General features: G+C 49.8%; 1 protein-coding gene across 2 annotated transcripts in view; it reads left to right on the top strand.

Annotated features, from left to right (window-relative positions):
* cln3 (CLN3 lysosomal/endosomal transmembrane protein, battenin) overlaps positions 1-21,566 on the top strand; it is a 36,046-nt gene extending 14,480 nt beyond the window's left edge. The window contains exons 6-15 of one of the 2 annotated variants that reach the window (XM_061712891.1): positions 3,564-3,649; positions 5,853-5,925; positions 8,092-8,235; positions 15,756-15,886; positions 17,221-17,273; positions 17,352-17,420; positions 17,576-17,631; positions 18,581-18,674; positions 20,268-20,408; positions 21,112-21,566. In XM_061712891.1, coding sequence (XP_061568875.1) covers positions 3,564-3,649; positions 5,853-5,925; positions 8,092-8,235; positions 15,756-15,886; positions 17,221-17,273; positions 17,352-17,420; positions 17,576-17,631; positions 18,581-18,674; positions 20,268-20,408; positions 21,112-21,228 — 964 coding nt within the window. In that variant the 3' untranslated portion in view covers positions 21,229-21,566. Of the gene's footprint in view, positions 1-3,563; positions 3,650-5,852; positions 5,926-8,091; positions 8,236-15,755; positions 15,887-17,220; positions 17,274-17,351; positions 17,421-17,575; positions 17,632-18,580; positions 18,675-20,267; positions 20,511-21,111 lie in introns of those variants that run through there. The other variant, XM_061712890.1, reaches the window with a different exon arrangement.
* The last annotated feature ends 247 nt before the right edge of the window (positions 21,567-21,813 follow it).

Below are 21,813 nucleotides of genomic sequence, written 5' to 3'. Positions count from 1 at the left end.
GGTGGGACATGCCTGGAACACCTCCCTAGGGAGGCGTCCAGGAGGCATCCGGTACAGATGCCCAAGCCACCTCAGCTGACTCCTCTCAATGTGGAGGAGTAGCGGCTCGACTCCGAGCTCCTCCCGGGTGACCGAACTCCTCACCCTATCTCTAAGGGAGCGTCCAGCCACCCTGCGGAGGAAACTCATCTCGGCCGCTTGTATCCGCGATCTTGTCCTTTCGGTCACTACCCAAAGTTCATGACCATAGGTGAGGGTAGGGGCGTAGATTGACCGGTAAATCGAGAGCTTCGCCTTTCGACTCAGCTCCCTCTTTACCACGACGGTCCAGTACATCGACCGCATTACTGCGGACGCTGCACCGATCCGCCTGTCAATCTCACGCTCCATTGTTCCCTCACTCGTGAACAAGATCCCGAGATACTTGAACTCCTCCACCTGAGGCAGGACTTCTCCACCCACCCGGAGAAGGCATGCCACCCTTTTCCGGTCGAGAACCATGGCCTCGGTCTTGGAGGTGCTGATTCTCATCCCTGCCACGTCGCACTCAGCCGCAAACCGCCCCAGCACATGCTGGAGGTCCCGGTCTGATGAAGCCAACAGGACAACATCATCTGCAAAAAGCAGAGATGAAATCCTGAGGTTCCCAAACCGGATCCCCTCCGGCCCCTGGCTGCGCCTAGAAATCCTGTCCATAAAAATTATGAACAGGACCGGTGACAAAGGGCAGCCCTGCCGGAGTCCAACATGCACCGGGAACAAGTCTGACTTACTGCCGGCAATGCGAACCAGACTCCTGCTTCGATCATACAGAGACCGGACAGCCCTTAGTAGAGGGCCCCGGACTCCATACTCACTCAGCACCCCCCACAGAATGGCACGAGGGACACGGTCAAATGCCTTCTCCAGATCCACAAAACACATGTAGACTGGTTGGGCAAATTCCCATGAACCCTCGAGCACCCTGCGGAGGGTATAGAGCTGGTCCAGTGTTCCACGACCGGGACGAAAACCGCATTGTTCCTCCTGAATCCGAGGTTCGACTATCGGCCGTAATCTCCTCTCCAGTACCCTGGCGTAGACTTTCCCCGGGAGGCTGAGAAGTGTGATCCCCCTGTAGTTGGAACACACTCTCCGGTCCCCCTTTTTAAACAGAGGGACCACCACCCCGGTTTGCCACCCCAGCGGTACTGTCCCCTTCCTCCATGCAATGTCGCAGAGGCGTGTCAACCAAGACAGCCCTACGACATCCAGAGACTTGAGGTACTCAGGGCGAATCTCATCCACCCCCGGTGCCCGGCCACCGAGGAGCTTACGAACCACCTCGGTGACCTCGGCTTGGGTGATGGATGAGCACGCCTCCGAGCCCCAACCCTCTGCTTCCTCAGTGGAAGGCATGTCAGTCGGGTTAAGGAGATCCTCAAAGTATTCCTTCCACCGTCCGACAATGTCCCCAGTCGAGGTCAACAGCTCCCCACCAGCACCATAAATGGTGCCGGCAGAGTACTGCTTCCCCCTTCTGAGGCGCCGAACGGTCCTCCAGAATTTCCTCGAGGCCGACCGAAAGTCCTCCTCCATGGCCTCCCCGAACTCCTCCCAGACCCGAGTTTTTGCCTCCAAGACTGCCCGAGCCGCGGCCCGCTTGGCCTGCCGGTACCCGTCTACTGCGTCAGGAGTCCCACCGGCCAACATAGCCCGGTAGGACTCCTTCTTCAGTCTGACGGCATCCTGTACTTCCGGTGTCCACCACCGGGTTCTAGGATTGCCGCCACGACAGGCACCGGAGACCTTGCGTCCGCAGCTTCGAGCCGCCGCGCCGGCAATGGAGGCAGAGAACATGGTCCACTCGGACTCAATGTCCCCCGCCTCCCCCGGGATCCGAGAGAAGCTCTCCCGGAGGTGGGAGTTGAAGATGTCCCTGACAGAGGGCTCAGCCAGACGTTCCCAACAGACCCTCACAATCCGTTTGGGTCTGCCCGGTCTGTCCAACCTCCTCCTCCGCCAGCGCATCCAACTCACCACCAGGTGGTGATCAGTTGACAGCTCAGCCCCTCTCTTCACCCGAGTGTCCAAGACATGCGGCCGAAGGTCAGATGAAACGACAACAAAGTCGATCATTGACCTCCGGCCTAGGGTGTCCTGGTGCCACGTGCACTGATGGACACCCTTATGCCTGAACATGGTGTTCGTGATGGACAAACTGTGACTCGCACAGAAGTCCAACAACAAAACACCACTCGGGTTCAGATCGGGGAGGCCGTTCCTCCCAATCACGCCTCTCCAGGTATCACTGTCATTGCCCACGTGAGCGTTGAAGTCCCCCAGTAGAACAATGGAGTCCCCAGTTGGAGCACTATCAAGTACTCCTCCCAGGGACTCCAAGAAGGCCGGGTACTCCCCACTGCTGTTCGGCCCGTAGGCACAAACAACAGTGAGAGACCTATCCCCGACCCGAAGGCGCAGGGAAGCGACCCTCTCGTTCACCGGGGTGAACTCCAACACATGGCGGCTGAGCTGGGGGGCTATAACCAAGCCCACACCAGCCCGCCGCCTCTCACCCTGGGCAACTCCAGAGTAGTGGAGGGTCCAGCCCCCTTCAAGGAGCTGGGTTCCAGAGCCCAAGCTATGTGTGGAGGTGAGCCAGACTATCTCTAGCCGGTATCTCTCAACCTCACGCACAAGCTCCGGCTCTTTCCCCCCCAGCGAGGTGACATTCCATGTCCCCACTGTGAGGGTTGATGTCCAGGGATTGGGTCGTCGAGGCACCCCGCCACGACTGCTACCCAGCCCACAATGCACCGGCCTGCCATGGTCGGGTTTATTGCCAAGTTTGTTAACACACACAAGGAATTTGTTGTGGTGATTGGTGCAATACAGTAAGAATAAAAATAAAGATAAAACATAAAAATATAAAAGCAAACAAATATATATGGAGATAAACTGAGAGATAGAATAAAGTAAAATGTATAACAGGGATAAACAGAAATGTACAATATGACGATTAAAAAGTGCCGGATATGAATCTTTACATAAAGTGACGTAGGATGACAGATGACAGATAAAATGTATAAACAGAAATGAACAGTATAGGCAGAAATGTACAATATGGGGTTTTTAAAGTGTCGGATGTGAGTCTGTACAAATGTTACGGGGTTGGAATATTTACGTTAATGTAACGTAGAGTGGCAGTCCGTAGTAGTCGTTAAAAACATGGTTTCACAAACTGACAGTAACAAACAGTAACTTGCACGTCAAAAACTCATAACCTAGCCACTATAATAAAGAATAATATATACATAATAATAATGTAATAATCCGTGTATATATCACGACAACGGATCCCATTGACTTTGCATAGGTACAATATCCGTGGTGCTCACACGGAATTATACCATTTCCGTGTTGGTGCCACGGAAAATAGTGGTGAGAGGTCGTGGTCATTTCACTGATTTTTGTGAGATCAGGTTGGTTTGAGCGCTGCAGGTAACTGGATAGGGACGGACATTAAGAGCTTACTGCTTATTTCAAAATTGGTAACCATTTGCTGTTTTTTTGCTTTTCAGTTTCAGAGTATTGGTCTGTGTTGCCATGGCAGCAGCAAGCTTCCTGCTCGTGTCCCTCTCCTCTGCCATCTGGATGAGTATTCTGGGTAAGTGTGCGGTTCAGCAGCAGCTGTGCTGCAGGTCGACCCTGCCTGAGGGTTAGACCATGGATTAGATCAATCTGGATTTCTTAACATCAGTTTCATTTCCTCTTGATTAGAAGCCGCAGAAACAGGACACTATGTTATATTTAGCCGCCACCAATAAGTATGTAGCATCGTGATAATGATAATCACGAGTGATAATCGGCTCAGATAAGAGCTCCAACACTGCAGAACATTTTTCATTAGGTTTCTGATGAAACTCATTACCTCCTAACTAGAATCATCGTTTCTACGTAAACATGTATGAAGATCATCTGATCTTAGTGGTTCCTAGAATTAGGCAAATTCAACCACAGATAAACAGCTACTTATAACATTTTTTTCAGTTTCATTATTAACTTAGCGAAGGTCAGCGAATCATGCGGCCAACAGTTAGTCATGCTCTTCATGCTCTCACGGGAAGCTGCAGCTCAATGCATCGACTCGTCAGCCCTTTATGAAAGGACTATAAGTGGCTCAGCAGACGTCTATAAATGCAGATGTTCATGTAGTGTGCTGGTTTGGCCTATTAAGGTGTTAACACAGCACCAAAGAGGGAAAGACATCAGTAAAGGTATTAGGCAGGGAACTGAAACCTGAAGCATTAGCATTTGCAGCCCAACATTCTACAACGAGAACGAGTACTCACAAGTGGAAACGTTACGTAGACTGCAGGGCTGTCAGTCTGAGGTGGTGGTGTGTAAGGCCCAGTCCCAGTCCCCCCTAGTCCTACTTTTCAGTCCTACCCCTACATTTTGCACGTTCCCGTGAGGGTAGTGGTGTCCCAATTCCTCTTTGCATGTAGGGGGAGTGGACATAACGAGGGTTAGTGTGTATGAATCTAGCCCTTCAGAGTGAGGGATTTCAGATGCTGACTCGCCGACCGAGGGCCTGAGAAAATTTCCCAGAATGCTTTACGTCACCATTTGCAGACTGAATAAAAAAAAAAAAAAACATGGCGGACATTTCTTATTTTTTAGTGAATAAATCAATCAATCAATATTTTGAGTTAGTTTCTGCATAAAAATGCGTTTTGATTACATTTCTAGCGAGAAATATATATTTTACTTTCACTCAGTGAATGTACATAATCACTCGCTTGCCTGTTGTTGCAAAGTCTTTTTCAGACATCGCCAGAATAAAGGCTGATTTATGGTTCTACGTTACACCAACGCAGAGCCTACGGCGTAGGTTACGCCGTAGGCTCTGCGTCGATTTAACGCGGAACCATGTCGGTTAAACAGGCGTTATTTGGCATTATTTGGATAAACTGAGCCCAGGTTGGGGATCTTAACGGTTACTTTTATGCCTGAAAAAATATTAAAACTTAATAAAGTGGCATATTAACAGCTACAGCTGAAATTAAAACAGCTTTTATCTCTGGGCTTCCTGATATGGTGTGACGTTTGTGCAAACGTAACTACGCAGTCGCTTACGTACCCGAACGTAAACCACGCAGTGACGTAGCAAGTGGTGTCCCAATCCCTAGGGAACATTACAAGGACCTACGCCTGTGGCTTCATTTTGAGGGTGAAGTGGTAGTGAGTGAGGGCTAGTGGTAGAAAGTAGGGTGAACATTGGGATTGGCCCTAAAACACCTCAGCCTTCTCAGGAAAAACATCCTGCTCTGCCCCTTCCTGATAAAAGCCTTGGTGTTGTCGGTCCAGTCCAGTTTGTTTTTAATGTGTCCCCCCAGGTACCTGTTGGTAGAAGGAAAGGAAAAAGAAAGAAAAAAAAGAGAAAAAAAGGAAAGAAGAAGAAAAAAAGGAAAAAAAAAAGGTCAAACATTTTTGAAAAAGCTCCAGGAGTCACCAGGGCGGCGCTAAAGAGCCGCATGCGGCTCTAGAGCCGCGGGTTGCTGATCCCTGACCTAGACCATGAACTCCTCTGTAGACCAGAGTCTTCTAGAGACACATGTGAGGACATCTGACTGAAACTGGGTCATGTGACAGGAAATGATCCCAAACACAGCAGCGGATCTACATCAGAATGATGAAAAAGAATCCTGGTTCTGGAGTGACCCGGTCAAAGACCAGACCTGAACCTGGTGGAGATGCTGAGGTGGACCTTCAGAGGGCTTTTTCTAAAATGTGCCTAAACGTGCAGTTGCACCTGGAAGCTCCCTGAGCTGCTCCTGACGAAGCTCTGTCCCTTTCTGTTTCTGCAGGAGTGGTGTTTGCCAGCTGCAGCTCAGGACTGGGAGAGCTATCCTTCCTCTCCCTCACCGTCTTCTTCAACAGGTAAACTCCCACCCGACCTCTGCAGCGCGCTGAGAGACCACACGTGTCCAGCTCACAAACAGGACGTACGATCCTCCACGCCACCGACGTCGCACAGACTTTCAGAGCTCATGCAGAACGCTGGACAGCCAATCAGACCCAAGGCTGAATTCTGGTTGTGCGTTAAATCAACGCAGAGCCTACACTGTAGGGTACGCGGCTACGTGGGAGTCTCTCCGTAGCCTACGCCATAGCCTGACCTGCACCTCCAGAAAATGGAACTACGCGTTGAGGCGACACAGACCCAACGCAGACCGAGAGGGCTGTGATTGGTTTGCCACTGCCATTTGTCTTATTTCTAGTTAAAATGTCTCATTTCAAACAAATCTCATTACACTTAAAACAAGTGTCATTACCAGAATAATAACAATTTTCTGCAACAACCTGTTTTAAAGGAGCATGAGGCTCCTTTTAAGAAATGAGACTCTCTAGCACCACCCTTCACCACGACGGCCGTTGGGGGTACTGCAGCCAACAGTGAAGCCGGTGTCGGTGCTTTTTTTTCCCACCTGCTTTTTTTTATCGGAGGTCTCCCGTACGTGATGACGTTCCGTCTTGTGATTGACTTTTGACCGTTTGCGTGAAAAGACCAGGAACAGAGTGACTACAGCAGCCGAGAGAGAGAGAGAAGTCATTGAAATGAAATAATGAAAATAGTCCCTAATAAATATTTTAACTCTAATATTTTTTTTAGCCTTTAGACATGGTAAGATCACTGATAATTCTGATAATTCCTTGTATATGTTTCTTCTCCCTTTTACCTCCACTATGATCTGCTGCTTCTGACTTTACAGAAGTGTATGTCTCTATACAGTATGTTCTCATTGTTGAATCTGTAAATGTCTAAGCAAAATAGTCATAATACATTATATAAATATAATTAAAAAAATGTAACGTCAACTAAGCGCTCACTGATTAATCCGCACTTGCCAAAAAAGACGTTTTGAATGTGAAGACATGGTGAAAAACTACCTTCCTAGCTTAACATGGCAAAAAAATACCATCGCGGGGAAAAAATGCACACTTCCGGGGAAAATATTGCAGCCCGATACAATCTGGTACTCACACCGGCACGGGAGAACGGGGAGAACGTGCATGCAGCGTCATGTGACGTTACATCCGCAGGACAGCGAGGGAAATTCGGCCCCAGCACTGCAGCACATTTTGCAGCACACAGCCTGTTCAAGGCAAAGGAGAGATACACTAGAGGAAACATTCTTTTTGGTTTGGAACGCTTCATCTGACATTATTACTAGAAAAATTTAAACGTATACAATTTTTTTTCATAAATCCAGCCTCAAGCTCCTTTAAGTAAATTTTCACTTAAAATAAGTAGAAAAAATCTGCCAGTGGAACAAGATTTTTTTGCCTGTAATGAGAAGATAATTCTTGTTCCACTGGCAGATTTTTCTACTTATTTCAAGTGAAAATTTACTTGAAACAGGTGAAAATTGTCAAATAACAAGTTATTTATCTGGTAATGACTCTTGTTTTAAGTGTAATGAGATTGTTTGACTAAAAATTAGACATTTTAACTAGAAATAAGACAAATATTCTTGGTAAGATTTTGAGTTTTTGCAGTGCACTTCCGGTTCTGGTTCGTGAAGCAGTCGTGATCTTTCAGCGCTCTTTTCTTCGTGTGTGTGATTATTATTTTTTTGGGTTGTTTTGGATTTTTGCAGAATAGTTGTCCTTATCTCTTGGATTCACTGTGACTGGAAAAACTGGAAGCTAAACAAAGTATCTACTAGTGCTCTGGGGGGGTACTGCACCGCGGAGAAATGGAGTGACGGAGAAGTCCGAAGGTTCACGACGGTGTCATGTATGTCAATAGAGTATTGATGGAGAATTTGTTCTGTCATTTATTTAAAAGCAAAATGGGTCAACTCTGGGAAATGATAGTGATGTCACACATTAACGACGTAAAAAGAAGTAACACCACAAGGAAAAAAGAAGGTGAAAATGGGCTTTAGGATGCGAGCAGAAAGATTTCTTCCAGGAGTGGGCGCTCCGATGCTCAGGTGTCCTACGGGAGAGTAAAGTAGCTGCTGAAGGCCTGGGGCCTCATGTCTCTGAGAGGAGGCTTTTCTACCGGCCGTTGTTAACCAGGTTTTCCTCCCCTCCCAGGAATGTTCTGGAGGGCTGGGGCTCAGGCACCGGCGGTGCTGGAGTTGCCGGTTCCCTTCTCTACTCAGCCCTGATCCAGGCGGGCCTGTCTCCCCGGATCACTCTGCTGCTCATGCTGGTGGTCCCGGTCGCCATGCTGGTTAGGTGAGTGGGGACATTCATGCTCTTTAAACTCTTCTTAAAGGAGCATGAGGCTCCTTTTAAGAAATGAGACTCTCTAGCGCCACCCTTCACCACGACGGCCGTTGGGGGTACTGCAGCCAACAGTGAAGCCGGCACGGGAGAACGGGGAGAACGTGCATGCAGCATCATGTGACGTCACATCCACAGGACAGCGCGGGAAATTCGGCCCCCGAATTGCAGCACATTTTGCAGCACACAGCCTGTTCAAGGCAACGGAGAGATACACTAGAGGAAACATTCTTTTGGGTTTGGAACGCTTCATCTGACATTATTACTAGAAAACTTAAAATGTATATGGATTTTTTTCATAAATCTTGCCACAATCCTGCCTCAAGCTCCTTTAAGGACAAGAACCCTTTCTATATAGGGACATAGTTCAGCAGTACTGGGTACAATCTATCACTAAAATAATTGATGCAAAATGAATGGCAAAACACACAAGGGCGGGGGAGGAACCATCCGACGTGAAGTGGAGGGCGGTTTGCCTCTGCGAAGTCCATATATTTATGTTAATGTACACCTCGTCGGGCATTTTCCCGCTTATACCACGGTCACTTACCAAAAAACATAAATATTAAATCAGTTATTCATGCTTTAATGTGTTTTCAGTGGAAATCATTAGTTTTATAACCAGCCACAGCTGAGCGGCTGAGCGACTATTTAATCTCTCGTCTGCAGCCGTTATAACCTGGTAAATTACAAGGTTTTTAACAAGCCATAACTCAGTTTCCTTGGTAACAGGAGATATTCTAGTCCGCTCAGCTCCGCTCGACTATTTTCTTTTCTCTCCTCTTCTGCATCCCAGTCATCAAAATTGTTAAATTCACCAAATAGATTAAAAGAAATTACAAAATCACTCATGTCGCCGTCCTGCAGTAGCCGGCTCTTCTTCTCTGAATCTCCGTTGCCGTGGTTAGCACCTGGCAGTTGATCCAGCGCAATGATATTTAAGTTATCAGGCAATTTGACCGAAATTGTGTTCTAGGTGTAGGTTATCACTTTTAATGCAATTATTACCAAGACAAAATAAATGCAAAGAAGAATACGCTACTTCTTCTTTAGCAGATAGAAGTAGAAGCAGATTTCAAACAGATAAATAGATAAATAAATAGCAGTTATTTTCTCTTGGTTCTGTCCCGTTTTAATCAGCAAAGTTGCTGCCGTGTTAAAAGACTCTGTTAGGAAAGATCTATTTAGGTACAAACATGTACATCATTTACAGTTCAAAATCCTTCTGTACATGTAGTAAATATCTAATCTAACAACTAGATTGGATGCGGCTTGTATGCAGGTGCGGCTTGTATATCTTTTTTTCATTATTTTTTTAAAAATAGAGTGGATGCAGCTTATATGCAGGTGCAGCTTATAGTCCAGAAAATACGGTATATATCCCATAACAAATCCTATCAAGGAGGGGAAAGTGAGTTCCCAGGTTTACTAAAATCTCCTCCAGGTTGATGTCAGGGTGTGAAAGTGTGTGTAGCACTGCGAGTTGCTACGGGGGTCACTAAGACAGCAGATACCGGGATTTCGTTTAGAAATATATTTATTTCTTTTTAGTTTGCTTCTTTCAAGGTTTGTGCTTCTGCACCGTCCGCAGAGCTGCACCTCTGCTCCGCTCTGCGTCCGTCCTCTCCCGTCTCCAGGGCCCGCACACCTACTGAAATACACAGAGAATGATTAGATTCACCTGTGTACCGTCAGCTGTTCCAGCCACGTCACCTGTGCGCCACTCCCCCGCACTCCCTCTCTCCCCTGCAGACCACGCCCCAATCCTGCACCCTGCCACATACCCCCATCGCCCGACTCAGGCCGGGGACCGTCCGGCCTAGCCAACTCCCCCCCCCCCCCTCCCTCGGAGCGGGAGAGGAAGTCAGGGACCGCCATCTGAGCCCCCGGCCTGTGAACCACTCTGAAATTAAAGGGCTGTAAAGCCAGATACCAACGTGTGATCCGCCCATTGGTATCTTTCATGCGATGGAGCCACTGGAGGGGAGCATGATCCGACCAGAGGGTGAATGGGCGTCCCAGGAGGTAGTAGCGCAGGGACCCGACCGCCCACCGAATGGCGAGGCACTCCTTCTCCACCGTGCTATACCGCCCCTCCCTCTCCGACAGCTTGCAGCTGATGTATAGCACGGGGCGGTCCATCCCCTCCACCTGCTGGGACAAAACGGCCCCCAGCCCTCTGTTCGAGGCATCAGTCTGCAGAACAAAAGGGAGAGAAAAGTCAGGAGTATAAAGGAGCGGCTCCCCACAGAGGGCCTGTTTCACCCTCTCAAACACCTGCTGGCACTGCTCCGTCCACTGGACCGGATCTGAGGCACCCTTTCGGGTCAGGTCAGTCAGGGGGCTGGACAGGTCAGCAAAGTCCGGAATGAACCGCCGGTAATACCCCGCCAGCCCCAAGAACTGCCTAACCTCCTTTTTGGTCTTGGGTCTTGGGCAGGCCGCAATCGCAGCTGTCTTATCTACCTGGGGACGCACCTGCCCGCCTCCCAAGTGGTACCCCAGATACCGTACCTCCCTCCGTCCAACCACACACTTCTTCGGGTTGGCCGTGAGCCCCGCCTGTCTCAGTGAACTGAGCACCGCACCCACCTGCCGCACATGCTCCGCCCAGCTGTCGCTGTAGATGATGACATCATCTAGATAGGCGGCAGCATACGCAGCATGCGGGCGCAGCACTCTGTCCATGAGACGCTGGAACGTGGCAGGGGCCCCGAACAAGCCGAACGGAAGTGTGCGAAATTGGTACAAACCGTACGGAGTGGAGAAAGCCGTAATCTCCTTAGACTCTGGAGACATGGGAATCTGCCAGTAGCCCTTGGTCAAATCCAGTGTCGTGAAAAAGCGAGCTGTGCCCAGCCGATCCAGGAGCTCGTCGACCCGAGGCATCGGGTACGCGTCAAAACGTGACACCTCATTCACCTTGCGGTAGTCCACACAGAAGCGTATAGACCCGTCCTTCTTCCGCACCAGAACGATGGGACTAGACCAGCCACTGTGGGACTCTTCTATTACCCCCATTGCCAGCATGGCGTCCAATTCGGCCTTCACCACTTTGCGTTTGTGTTCAGGCAGACGATAGGGACGTGAGCGCACCGTCACCCCTGGGCGCGTCACAATCTTGTGCTCTATGAGGTTCGTGCGTCCTGGTAAGGGAGAGAACATATCAGCAAACTGCTGCTGCAACGAGGCCAGGTCGGCCCTCTGGGACCCAGAGAGCTGGTCCCCACAAGCGAGCGAGGCTGGATTCGCCGATTTTGGCACCTCAGGCCCCAACTCATCTCTCTCTCTTACCTGCGTCACCAGAGCGACCGGCACCGCCTCCCTCCAGGCTTTAAGGAGATTGACGTGATATAACTGTGTCGCTCCACCCCTGTCAGGACGCACCACCTCATAGTCCACGTCCCCCACTCGCCGTGTGACCACGAAGGGCCCTTGCCACTTGGCGAGTAATTTGGAGCTAGAAGTGGGCAGCAATACAAGCACTTTATCTCCCGGAGTGAAATTTCTCAGCCTGGCTCCTCTGTTGTACAGCCGTTGTTGCCGCTCCTGGGCTGAGAGCAAATTCTCCCGTGATAGCCTCCCCAGTGTATGGAGTTTTGCTCTCAGCTCCAAGACGTGCTGAACCTCATTTTTACTGGGGCTTGGACCATCCTCCCAGTTTTCTTTAACCAGGTCCAAAACCCCACGCGGTGTTCTGCCAAACAGCAGCTCAAAAGGGGAAAACCCTGTCGAGGCCTGGGGAACCTCACGCACTGCAAACAGCAGAGGATCAAGCCACCTATCCCAATTCCGAGCGTCCTCGTGAATGAACTTACGGATCATGGCCTTCAGCGTCCGGTTAAAACGCTCACATAAACCATCCGTCTGGGGATGATAAACGGAGGTCCCAACCGACGTAATGCCCAGTAATCCGTAAAGTTCCCTCAGTGTTCGTGACATAAACTGAGTGCCCTGGTCCGTCAGAATCTCTTTCGGGATCCCGACGCGGGAGATGACCTGAAGCAGCGCCCGCGCCACACTCGTTGCCGAGATGGTGCGCAACGGCACTGCCTCTGGATAACGTGTTGCATAATCCGTCAGGACTAGTACAAAACGATATCCCCGTGCGCTCCGCTGAAATGGACCGATGAGGTCCATGGCGACACGCTCAAATGGAACCTCCATTAATGGCAACGGCTGCAAAGGTGCTTTTGGCACAGCCGGGGAGTTAACTAGCTGGCATTCGGGACAGGAGGCGCACCAGCGGCGCACCTCCCCCCAAATGCCCGGCCAATAAAATCGGTCCATTATGCGGGCCAGTGTTTTGTCGCACCCCATGTGACCAGCCATCGGGTTATAATGAGCCGCCTGGAAAACCATTTCCCGGCGGTTCTTTGGTACCAACAACTGGGTAATAATCCGGCCAGATTTAGTGTCACGGCTCACTCGATATAACCTGTCCCTATTCAATGCAAAGTGCGGATATGTGAGCGCTGCATCAGGGCGCACCTTGTGACCATCAATTTGTATCACTTGGTCGAAGGCTGAGCGTAGAGTATCATCACGAGACTGCTCGAGTGGAAAATCTTCCATAGAGTGCAGAGGGTCCCGCCGAGCCTCCGCCGGAGCCTCCGCGGGTCCCTCTCCCTCTCCGTCTGCAGCGTCGGACAACCTCGCGTCACCGCTGAGCACAGCGCACATACCGCATGTCCCTGTCTGCCGTGATTGCATCCCCACACACTGACTCACCAAATTTCTAAACCCCGGCCAATCGTGTCCTAGAATCAGAGGATGCAAAAGGCGGGAGCTAACCGCAGCCTTTATTCTATGATTTTTCCCCTTGTGTCGAATTTCCACTGGTACCACGGGGTACTTATGCACATCACCGTGAACACACACCACCTCCACCCAGGACGACACATTCATCAAAGCCTCGGGTCGCACCAGGCTTTGGTGAATTACCGACTGCATGCAGCCAGAATCCACCAAGGCCGAGTGTATACCCCCACGGATCCTTACCGGAACCCGGTATGTCCCTCCTGAGTCCGGGGAGGATGCTGGCGGACCGGCCACCCGGATCACCTGGCCCACCTCCATCAGCGGGCAGTCCCGCCTGATGTGTCCGGGCTGGCCGCACCGCCAGCAGCCCTGCCCAGGCGTTTGAGGGGCCCCCTGCAGGGTCAGTTGGCGCGGGCGGAACCGTGTGCGAGCTCTGGGGAGGGGAAAAAGGAAAGGTGTTAGTGGTCGTTGGTGGACCCCCTGCAGCGGCGAACCTCCGGCGCGGCGCAGGAATGGGACGCGCTGCGGGTCCCGCCGCTGCTGCGGCCGCCGGATGGACCGCCAGATGGTCCTCGGCCAGGGTGATGGCCTCCTGCAGGGTCCCCGGGCGATGGCAGCGGACCCACGCCGCCGTCCGGGTGGGGAGCCCCTGCACAAATTGCTCCAGGACGATCTGCTGTACGAGCCGCTTCTCCCCCCCTGTGTCGTCCGGTCGCAGCCACCGCACTGCCGCGTCGTGGAGCTGGTGAGCGAAAGTGTAGGGGCGGTCCGTCGGCCCCAGCTTGAGCTCCCTGAACCGGCGGCGGTAGTCTTCCGGGGATCGCCCCAGCCGGTCCATCACCGCCCGCCGCACCTGGGCGTAGGCGGCGCGTGCTGCCGCTGGGAGGGCGAGAGCCGCCATCTGCGCCTCCCCTGACAGGAGCGGCAGGAGGCGCACCGCCCACTCCGCCGCCGGCCAATCGCAGGCCTCCGCCACCGCCTCAAAGGTGTCCAGGAATGCGAGAGGGTCGTCCGCCTCCGTCATCTTCTGTAGGGACACCCCCGCAAAAGGAGCGGGCGGGCGACCCCCCCTGCCTGCCTGCTGCTGCGCCGCCAGCGCATCCAGGGTGGCCGTCTGCCGCTCGCCCTGGCTCCGGAGCGCGGCCGACATCTCGGTCATCGCCTGGGCGAGGGCCGCCACCGTCTGCTCCATCTCTCCTCCGCGTCAGGCCCCACGTTGGGCGCCAGTGTAGCAATGCGTGTGCTACGGGGCCCGACCGACAGGATGGAGAGACACGGAGTTTTGTGCAGACCCTTTTATTCCCAACACACGTGCAGCACCCAGCTCCTCAGCAGCATACCAGCAGCTCCTCCGACCCCTTTGCTGCTGTCCAGCTCTGCCTTATGAAGGCTGGCAGAGTGGAGAGGCTGATTGGGCCCACCTGTGCCCTAATCAGCCTGAGTGGCTGCAGCTCCTCCACCCTGCCACACACCCCCAACGCCAAACTCGAGCCGGGGTCCGTCCGGCCGAGCCTACTCCCCCCCCCCCCGCCCCCTCGGAGCAGGAGAGGAAGCCCGGAACCGCCGACTGCGCCCCGGGCCTTCCAGGCCCGGACCCGTCGGGAGGCCGACCTCGGCGTCCGGCCGACCAGCGGGAACGGTCGGGGGGTCGTCCTCGGCGCCGGGCCGACGCCGAGAACGCCGCTCTCGGGACCGGGCCGATGGTGGCCCATGGCCAGACGGTGCGTCCAGGACCACCCCCTCCTCCGTGATGTGGCCCCGCGCCGGCCGCTGGTCCGCCTCCAGGATGGCGTCCTCCGTGACGCGGCCCCGCTCCGAAACTGGTGCGTCCAGGACCGCCTCCTCCTTGACGCAGCACTGCTCCACCTCGGACTCCACCTCGGACTCCACCTCGGACTCCACCTCGGACTCCACCTCGGACTCTGTCCCAGGAGCCGTCGCCTGGCGACCTGCAGCCACTGCCTCCCGGCCGGTCGACTGCAGCCCCGCCAGCGCTGCCGCGGTGAACCTCAGGCGTGGTGCCGGGGTGGGTCGCTCCGCGGGTCCCACCGTCTCGGGAGCCGTCGCTTGGCGGCCCGCAGCTTCTGCCTCCCGGCCTTTCAGCTGCGGCGCCGCCAGCCCCTCCCGCGCTGCTGGGGCGAGCCTCAGGCGTGGCGCAGGTGTCGGTCGCGGCTCCGCGGCCACAAGCGCTTCCAGCCTCGCAAGCTGATGCCCGCCCTGGTCCCGGCGCAGGGCGGCCAGGTCCGCTATGGCCTGGGCGAGCGCGTCCAGGGCCCGCTCCATGCCTCTCCGCCCGTCAGGCCCCACGTTGGGCGCCACTGTAGCACTGCGAGTTGCTACGGGGGTCACTAAGACAGCAGATACCGGGATTTCGTTTAGAAATATATTTATTTCTTTTTAGTTTGCTTCTTTCAAGGTTTGTGCTTCTGCACCGTCCGCAGAGCTGCACCTCTGCTCCGCTCTGCGTCCGTCCTCTCCCGTCTCCAGGGCCCGCACACCTACTGAAATACACAGAGAATGATTAGATTCACCTGTGTACCGTCAGCTGTTCCAGCCACGTCACCTGTGCGCCACTCCCCCGCACTCCCTCTCTCCCCTGCAGACCACGCCCCAATCCTGCACCCTGCCACAGTGTGCTTGTTATTTTAGTGATGGATTGTACCAGTACATGAACTGATGGTCCTGACTGCGTTCCTGTCCCTACACACCAGCTACTTCAGCCTGCTGCTCCCCGAGTCTCCGGTGCCTCAGTGGAGCACCAGGGAGACGGAGCACTCTGCTGAGGAACGCCGGCCGCTGGTGGACGAGCCAGACGGGGAAGAGCAGGACAAAGCAACGACAGGTAAAGACCACCGCCTCCACCTGAAACACGCGTCCTAACTAATAAACTCATACGTGAATAACAGAGGGACCTGTTGCTTACCAGAGCCCCCCCTGCAGGGGGCAGGGTGATGTGGGGGCAGAAGCCTGGGAAGAGGCTGGTGAGGAAAGGGTTAAAGCAGTGGTCCCGCTGCTGCTTCCACCTGCCTGCTGTGCTGCTGACGTCCCCGACCCCCCAGTCTGGCCCTCGGCAGGAGGGTCCCCCCTTATGATCCAGGTCCTGGTCCAGGTTTCTTCCTCCTAAAGGGGAGTTTTTCTTGCCACTGTTTGGCTTAAGGTTTTTCTCCCACTATGGGAGTTTTTACCTGCCATTGTTTATGTAATAATTGCTCGGGGGTTTATGTTTATGTTTATGTTCATGTTCTGGATCTCTGGAAAGCGTCTAGAGACATCTGTTGTATTAGACGCTATATAAATAAAATTGAATTGAATTGAATTGAATTGAATTGAATTGAATTGGTCCCCAACCCCCTGGCCGCGGCCCGGTACCGGGCCGTGGGTCATCTGGTACCGGGCCGCACAGAGAGAAAAGATAATTTCTGTAGAATCCCTGACTGATGATGGTGGACTCTCAAACTGATGGTTCACAATGTTTTTATTCCTTGGATGTAAATACACTGCAAACACACCGTAAGAGCTATAAAGGAATACAATCAAATAAAATAGTTAGTCTTTCTACATTCATATAAGTTTAATTTAACTTAAATACAGACCGACGCAGCTGCTCGCTCGGCTACCGTTAACCACAATACATGAGTAACCATGGCAACCAAACTCAAGCTGGACATAAATACGGCATAATTGCTGATCATGGCTTACAGCTTAAGAAAACTCAAATATCCTATCTCAAAAAATTAGAATATTCTGGGAATCTTAATCTGAAACTGTAAGCCATGATCAGCAATATTAAAATAATAAAAGGCTTGCAATATTTCAGTTGATTTGTAATGAATCCAGAATGTATGATATTTTTGTTTTTTTAATTGCATTACAGAAAATAAAGAACTTTATCACAATATTCTAATTTTCTGAGACAGTCCTGTACATACATAGTAGCACAACTAAATGCTGGGCGTTTGTTTTGTTTTCTTTTTTTTGCCTTGATTTGTTTGATTTTGACTATATTTATCACTGTATAGAACAGTTATTAAAGTAGGTATTGGTTGTTTTATAAGTAAGATTATTGAAACTCGTCTTATTATATGTAAGTATGTATGACAGATTCAGGGTTAGGACTCGATAATATATATAATATATACCTCTAAATCAAATGTTCTCTTCCCCTGGATGTGACAGAGGCTGCAGCCGTGGGACCTCCTACCATGGCGGAGAAGTGGCAGGTTGTCAGAGTAAGTACAGTACACTCCCTGCGTGAAAGCGCTGGTTTTAGTGTTTGTCGGGTCACGTGACCATGATTCCTGTGGCAGGGCCTGCTGAAGTTCGTGTTTCCTCTGGGACTCGTCTACTTCGCCGAGTACTTCATCAACCAGGGTCTGGTGAGTGCTGCAATCCTCCAGCATCACACTCACATCCCTGCAGAGCTGAGACTAAACCAAACCTCTTTTTGTGTGTATTATTATACATGTGGAGACTGTTCCAACATTGGAAAGTCATTGTTGTTGATCCAACAGTGATGTTTCTGCCCTTCCAGATGGAACTGCTGTTCTTCCAGGACTCCTCCCTGTCCCACGCTGACCAGTATCGCTGGTTAGTTCCCCAGTACCCAGTATTGAACACCAGTATGGAACAAACTAGATGAGGACATGAAAATGTGCATTAACTCAAAACTATTTAAAAATAAGTTTAAACAAACACTCTTGGCCAGCTACAAAGGACTGGACACAGCTCATTTTATTGTTGTTTTTTAGACAGGATTTTATTTAGTTAGCATGTTTGTAATGTGGGTTTTATTTATATTAATTCATATTAAAGTTAAATTAATATGGATTATGAACATTCTTATGGAATTGAATTTTGTATGAATGTGTGTCTGTATTTGTGTGTGTGCGTGTATGTATGTGTTTATGTATGTATATATATGTGTGTGTACATATATATGTATGTATATGTGTATATATATATATATATATATATATATATATATATATATATATATATATATATATATATATATACAGTATGCAATTGTATTGTATATATAATTGTTTTATATACTACACTGCAAAAACTCAAAATCTTACCAGGAATATTTGTCTTATTTCTAGTTAAAATGTCGTATTTTTAGTAAAAAAAATTTCAGTGAAAATCTACTTGAAACAGGTGAAAATTGTTGTTTTTTCCAGTGATGAGTCTTGTTTTAAGTGTAATGAGATTTTTTTTTTTACTAAAAATGAGACATTTTAACTAGAAATAAGACAATATTCTTGTTAAGATTTTGAGTTTTTGCAGTGTATATGACAATATAAGGGGGAGCTGAACTGGATAAGCTTTGCTTCCTTCAGCTCCTTCTCGAACTTGCACTTCATCGTAATGTGCTATTTTTTTTTATATTATTATATATACCGTTTGTTTTATGCTTGTGCATGTTTGAGACGAATAAAAATCAAATCAAATAGATCTGAAGGAGCAGCATGGCGCAGCCGGGTTGACGGAGATGTTGATTGGTGTCCGTGTGTCCGTGTGTCCGTGTGTCCAGGTACCAGACGCTCTACCAGGTCGGTGTCCTGGTTTCTAGATCCTCTCTGTTCTGCATAAAGATCCGGAAGCTCTGGACTCTCTCCTTTCTGCAGGTAATAAGTGGACAGAGGAAAGGTCAGCTGAAAAAACCCTAAAGAAAATACAAAATAAAGCTCTGTCCTTTGCACTTTTCAACATTCTGCATTTTTATTGTACATCATCCCCAATTGCTGTACTGTAGAGGGTCTGCATTGACGTCACATTCCCACTGGACCAGCCCCCTTACTCTCACTGAGTGGTAAAAACAGCTGCAACTAGTGGAGAAGCTAATGTTAAACGGTCAAATCATAAAGTTCGGTGTCCTCATCACTTTAATTTCTACAACAAATCCTGTCTTGAAGTCGGACCAAGTGTCAAGACATTTGTATCTTCAAGCTTTGCTTCGTGTATTTCCCCGGCGTAGAAATTAAGTACATATAAATATCAGAAACTGGATTGGTGGCCAAACATTAATGTCCATGGACCACTGGTTCTTGGTAACTGTACCAAATATTAATGTCCATGGACCACTGGTTCTTGGGGTAACTGTACCAAATATTAATGTCCATGGACCACTGGTTCTTGGTAACTGTACCAAATATTAATGTCCATGGACCACTGGTTCTTGGTAACTGTACCAAATATTAATGTCCATGGACCACTGGTTCTTGGTAACTGTACCAAATATTAATGTCCATGGACCACTGGTTCTTGGTAACTGTACCAAATATTAATGTCCATGGACCACTGGTTCTTGGTAACTGTACCAAATATTAATGTCCATGGACCACTGGTTCTTGGGGTAACTGTACCAAATATTAATGTCCATGGACCACTGGTTCTTGGTAACTGTACCAAATATTAATGTCCATGGACCACTGGTTCTTGGTAACTGTACCAAATATTAATGTCCATGGACCACTGGTTCTTGGTAACTGTACCAAATATTAATGTCCATGGACCACTGGTTCTTGGGGTAACTGTACCAAATATTAATGTCCATGGGCCACTGGTTCTTGGTAACTGTACCAAATATTAATGTCCATGGACCACTGGTTCTTGGTAACTGTACCAAATATTAATGTCCATGGACCACTGGTTCTTGGTAACTGTACCAAATATTAATGTCCATGGACCACTGGTTCTTGGTAACTGTACCAAATATTAATGTCCATGGACCACTGGTTCTTGGTAACTGTACCAAATATTAATGTCCATGGACCACTGGTTCTTGGTAACTGTACCAAATATTAATGTCCATGGACCACTGGTTCTTGGTAACTGTACCAAATATTAATGTCCATGGACCACTGGTTCTTGGTAACTGTACCAAATATTAATGTCCATGGACCACTGGTTCTTGGTCACTGTACGGGTCACTGTCAAGTCCAACTGCCTTTAATTTAAGCCGATAATCAGCTGTTATCCTGTCTTCTCCACTAGTTGCAGCTGTTTTTGCTGATGTTTTTCCACTCAGTGCAGTAAGGGGGCTGGTCCAGTGGGGAAGTGACGTCAATGCAGACCCTCTATTGTAAATAAAATGAGGCTTTATGAGCGTTGGAAGTCCTTGCATCCTGTTTTGTTCACACGTCATGCGGTGTCCTTGAAGTCCGGTTCCTGCAGAAACCTTGAGTGTTTCTTCTTTTATTTCTCTGGGCCTTGTTCAGGTGGTGAACGCGGTGTTTCTGGTGTTCGCTGTGCGGTACCGGTTCCTGCCCGGTGCCTGGCTGGTGTTTGTTATCGTCCTCTACGAGGGTCTGCTGGGGGGGGCGGCGTACGTCAACACTTTCTACTTCATCAGCAAAGAGGTTTGTAATTCAGAACGTGAGAACTGGCCGGCCTGATGTTAGAAACTCAACACTCGTTGCTGTCACGAAGTGTATTTAGGGCCAGTCCCAATCCCCCCCTACTCCTACTTTTCAGCCCTACCCCTAAATTTTGCGCGTTCCCGTGAGGGTAGTGGTGTCCCAATTCCTCTTTGCATGTAGGTCTAGTGGGGAAAACTAGGTTCCGCGTTACACCATAACATGGAACCATAAATCAGCTCCCGAGCCGGCGGCTCTTCTCATCCCCCGAAAACATCAGATCAAATTCCTTAATAGGCGTTATTTGGATAATCTGAGCCCAGGTTGGGGATCTTAACGGTTACTTTTACGCCTGAAAAAATATTAAAACTTAATAAAGTGGCATATTAACAGCGCTACAGCTGAAATTAAAACAGCTTTTATCTCTGGGCTTCCTGATATGGTGTGACGTATGTGCAAACGTAACTACGCAGTCGCTTACGTACCCGAACGTAAACCACGCAGTGACGTAGCAAGTGGTGTCCCAATCCCTAGGGAACATTACAAGGACCCTAGTGCTAGTGAGTGAGGGCTAGTGGTAGAAAGTAGGGGGTGTACGGGGATTGGCCCTTAATGCTGGGAGGGTTGATGTGTCCGTGGTGACGGATGTTTGTGTCCATGGTGACTGATGTTTGTGTCCGTGGTGACGGATGTTTGTCCCCTGCAGACTGAGGACCGGTACCGGGAGTTTGCCATGGCTGCTGCCAGCGTGGGAGACAGTCTGGGCATCGCCCTGGCTGGACTGGCAGCGTTTCCCGTCCACAGATACTTCTGCTCCCTCTGACGGAGAGCACGGCCAGTACCACCAGTACAACCTTTTTAAAACGTGGGTAAGAGACAGAAAAAGAAAAGAACCGGGTCACTGCTTGAACAATTCCTGTCCCTAATCCCACAACACAACTCAGAGGAACTGGTACTGACACGAAGATACTGACAATGTGCTGCGATTGTTCTGTAAAGCTCTGTGACCAGCAGTTCCCCTGAAGCTCCTTCAGGGGAAACTCTTTAGTTTGAATGTGGAAGCAGCTCGGGTTGGTTCATTAAGCTCTCAGAAACGTTGCGGTACGACTACAGTCAAAATACTGACCTCCTATGTATGTGTATATATATATATATCTATATCTATCTATCTATCTATCTATCTATCTATCTATCTATCTATCTATCTATCTATCTATCTATCTATCTATCTATCTATCTATCTATCTATCTATCTATTCTCGAAATATAACGACTTTATTCTCGCAACATTATCACTTTATTCTCGCAACATTATGACTTTATTCTCATAATTTTACAACTTTATTCTCGTAATTTTACGACTTTATTCTCATTATATTATGACTTCATTCTCGTAATTTCCAATTTT

Source organism: Cololabis saira, chromosome 21 (assembly GCF_033807715.1).
Source record: "Cololabis saira isolate AMF1-May2022 chromosome 21, fColSai1.1, whole genome shotgun sequence".
NCBI lineage: Eukaryota > Metazoa > Chordata > Actinopteri > Beloniformes > Belonidae > Cololabis > Cololabis saira.
The sequence above is the reverse complement of the archived record's forward strand: the minus strand, read 5'-3'. Positions and strand labels throughout refer to the sequence as shown.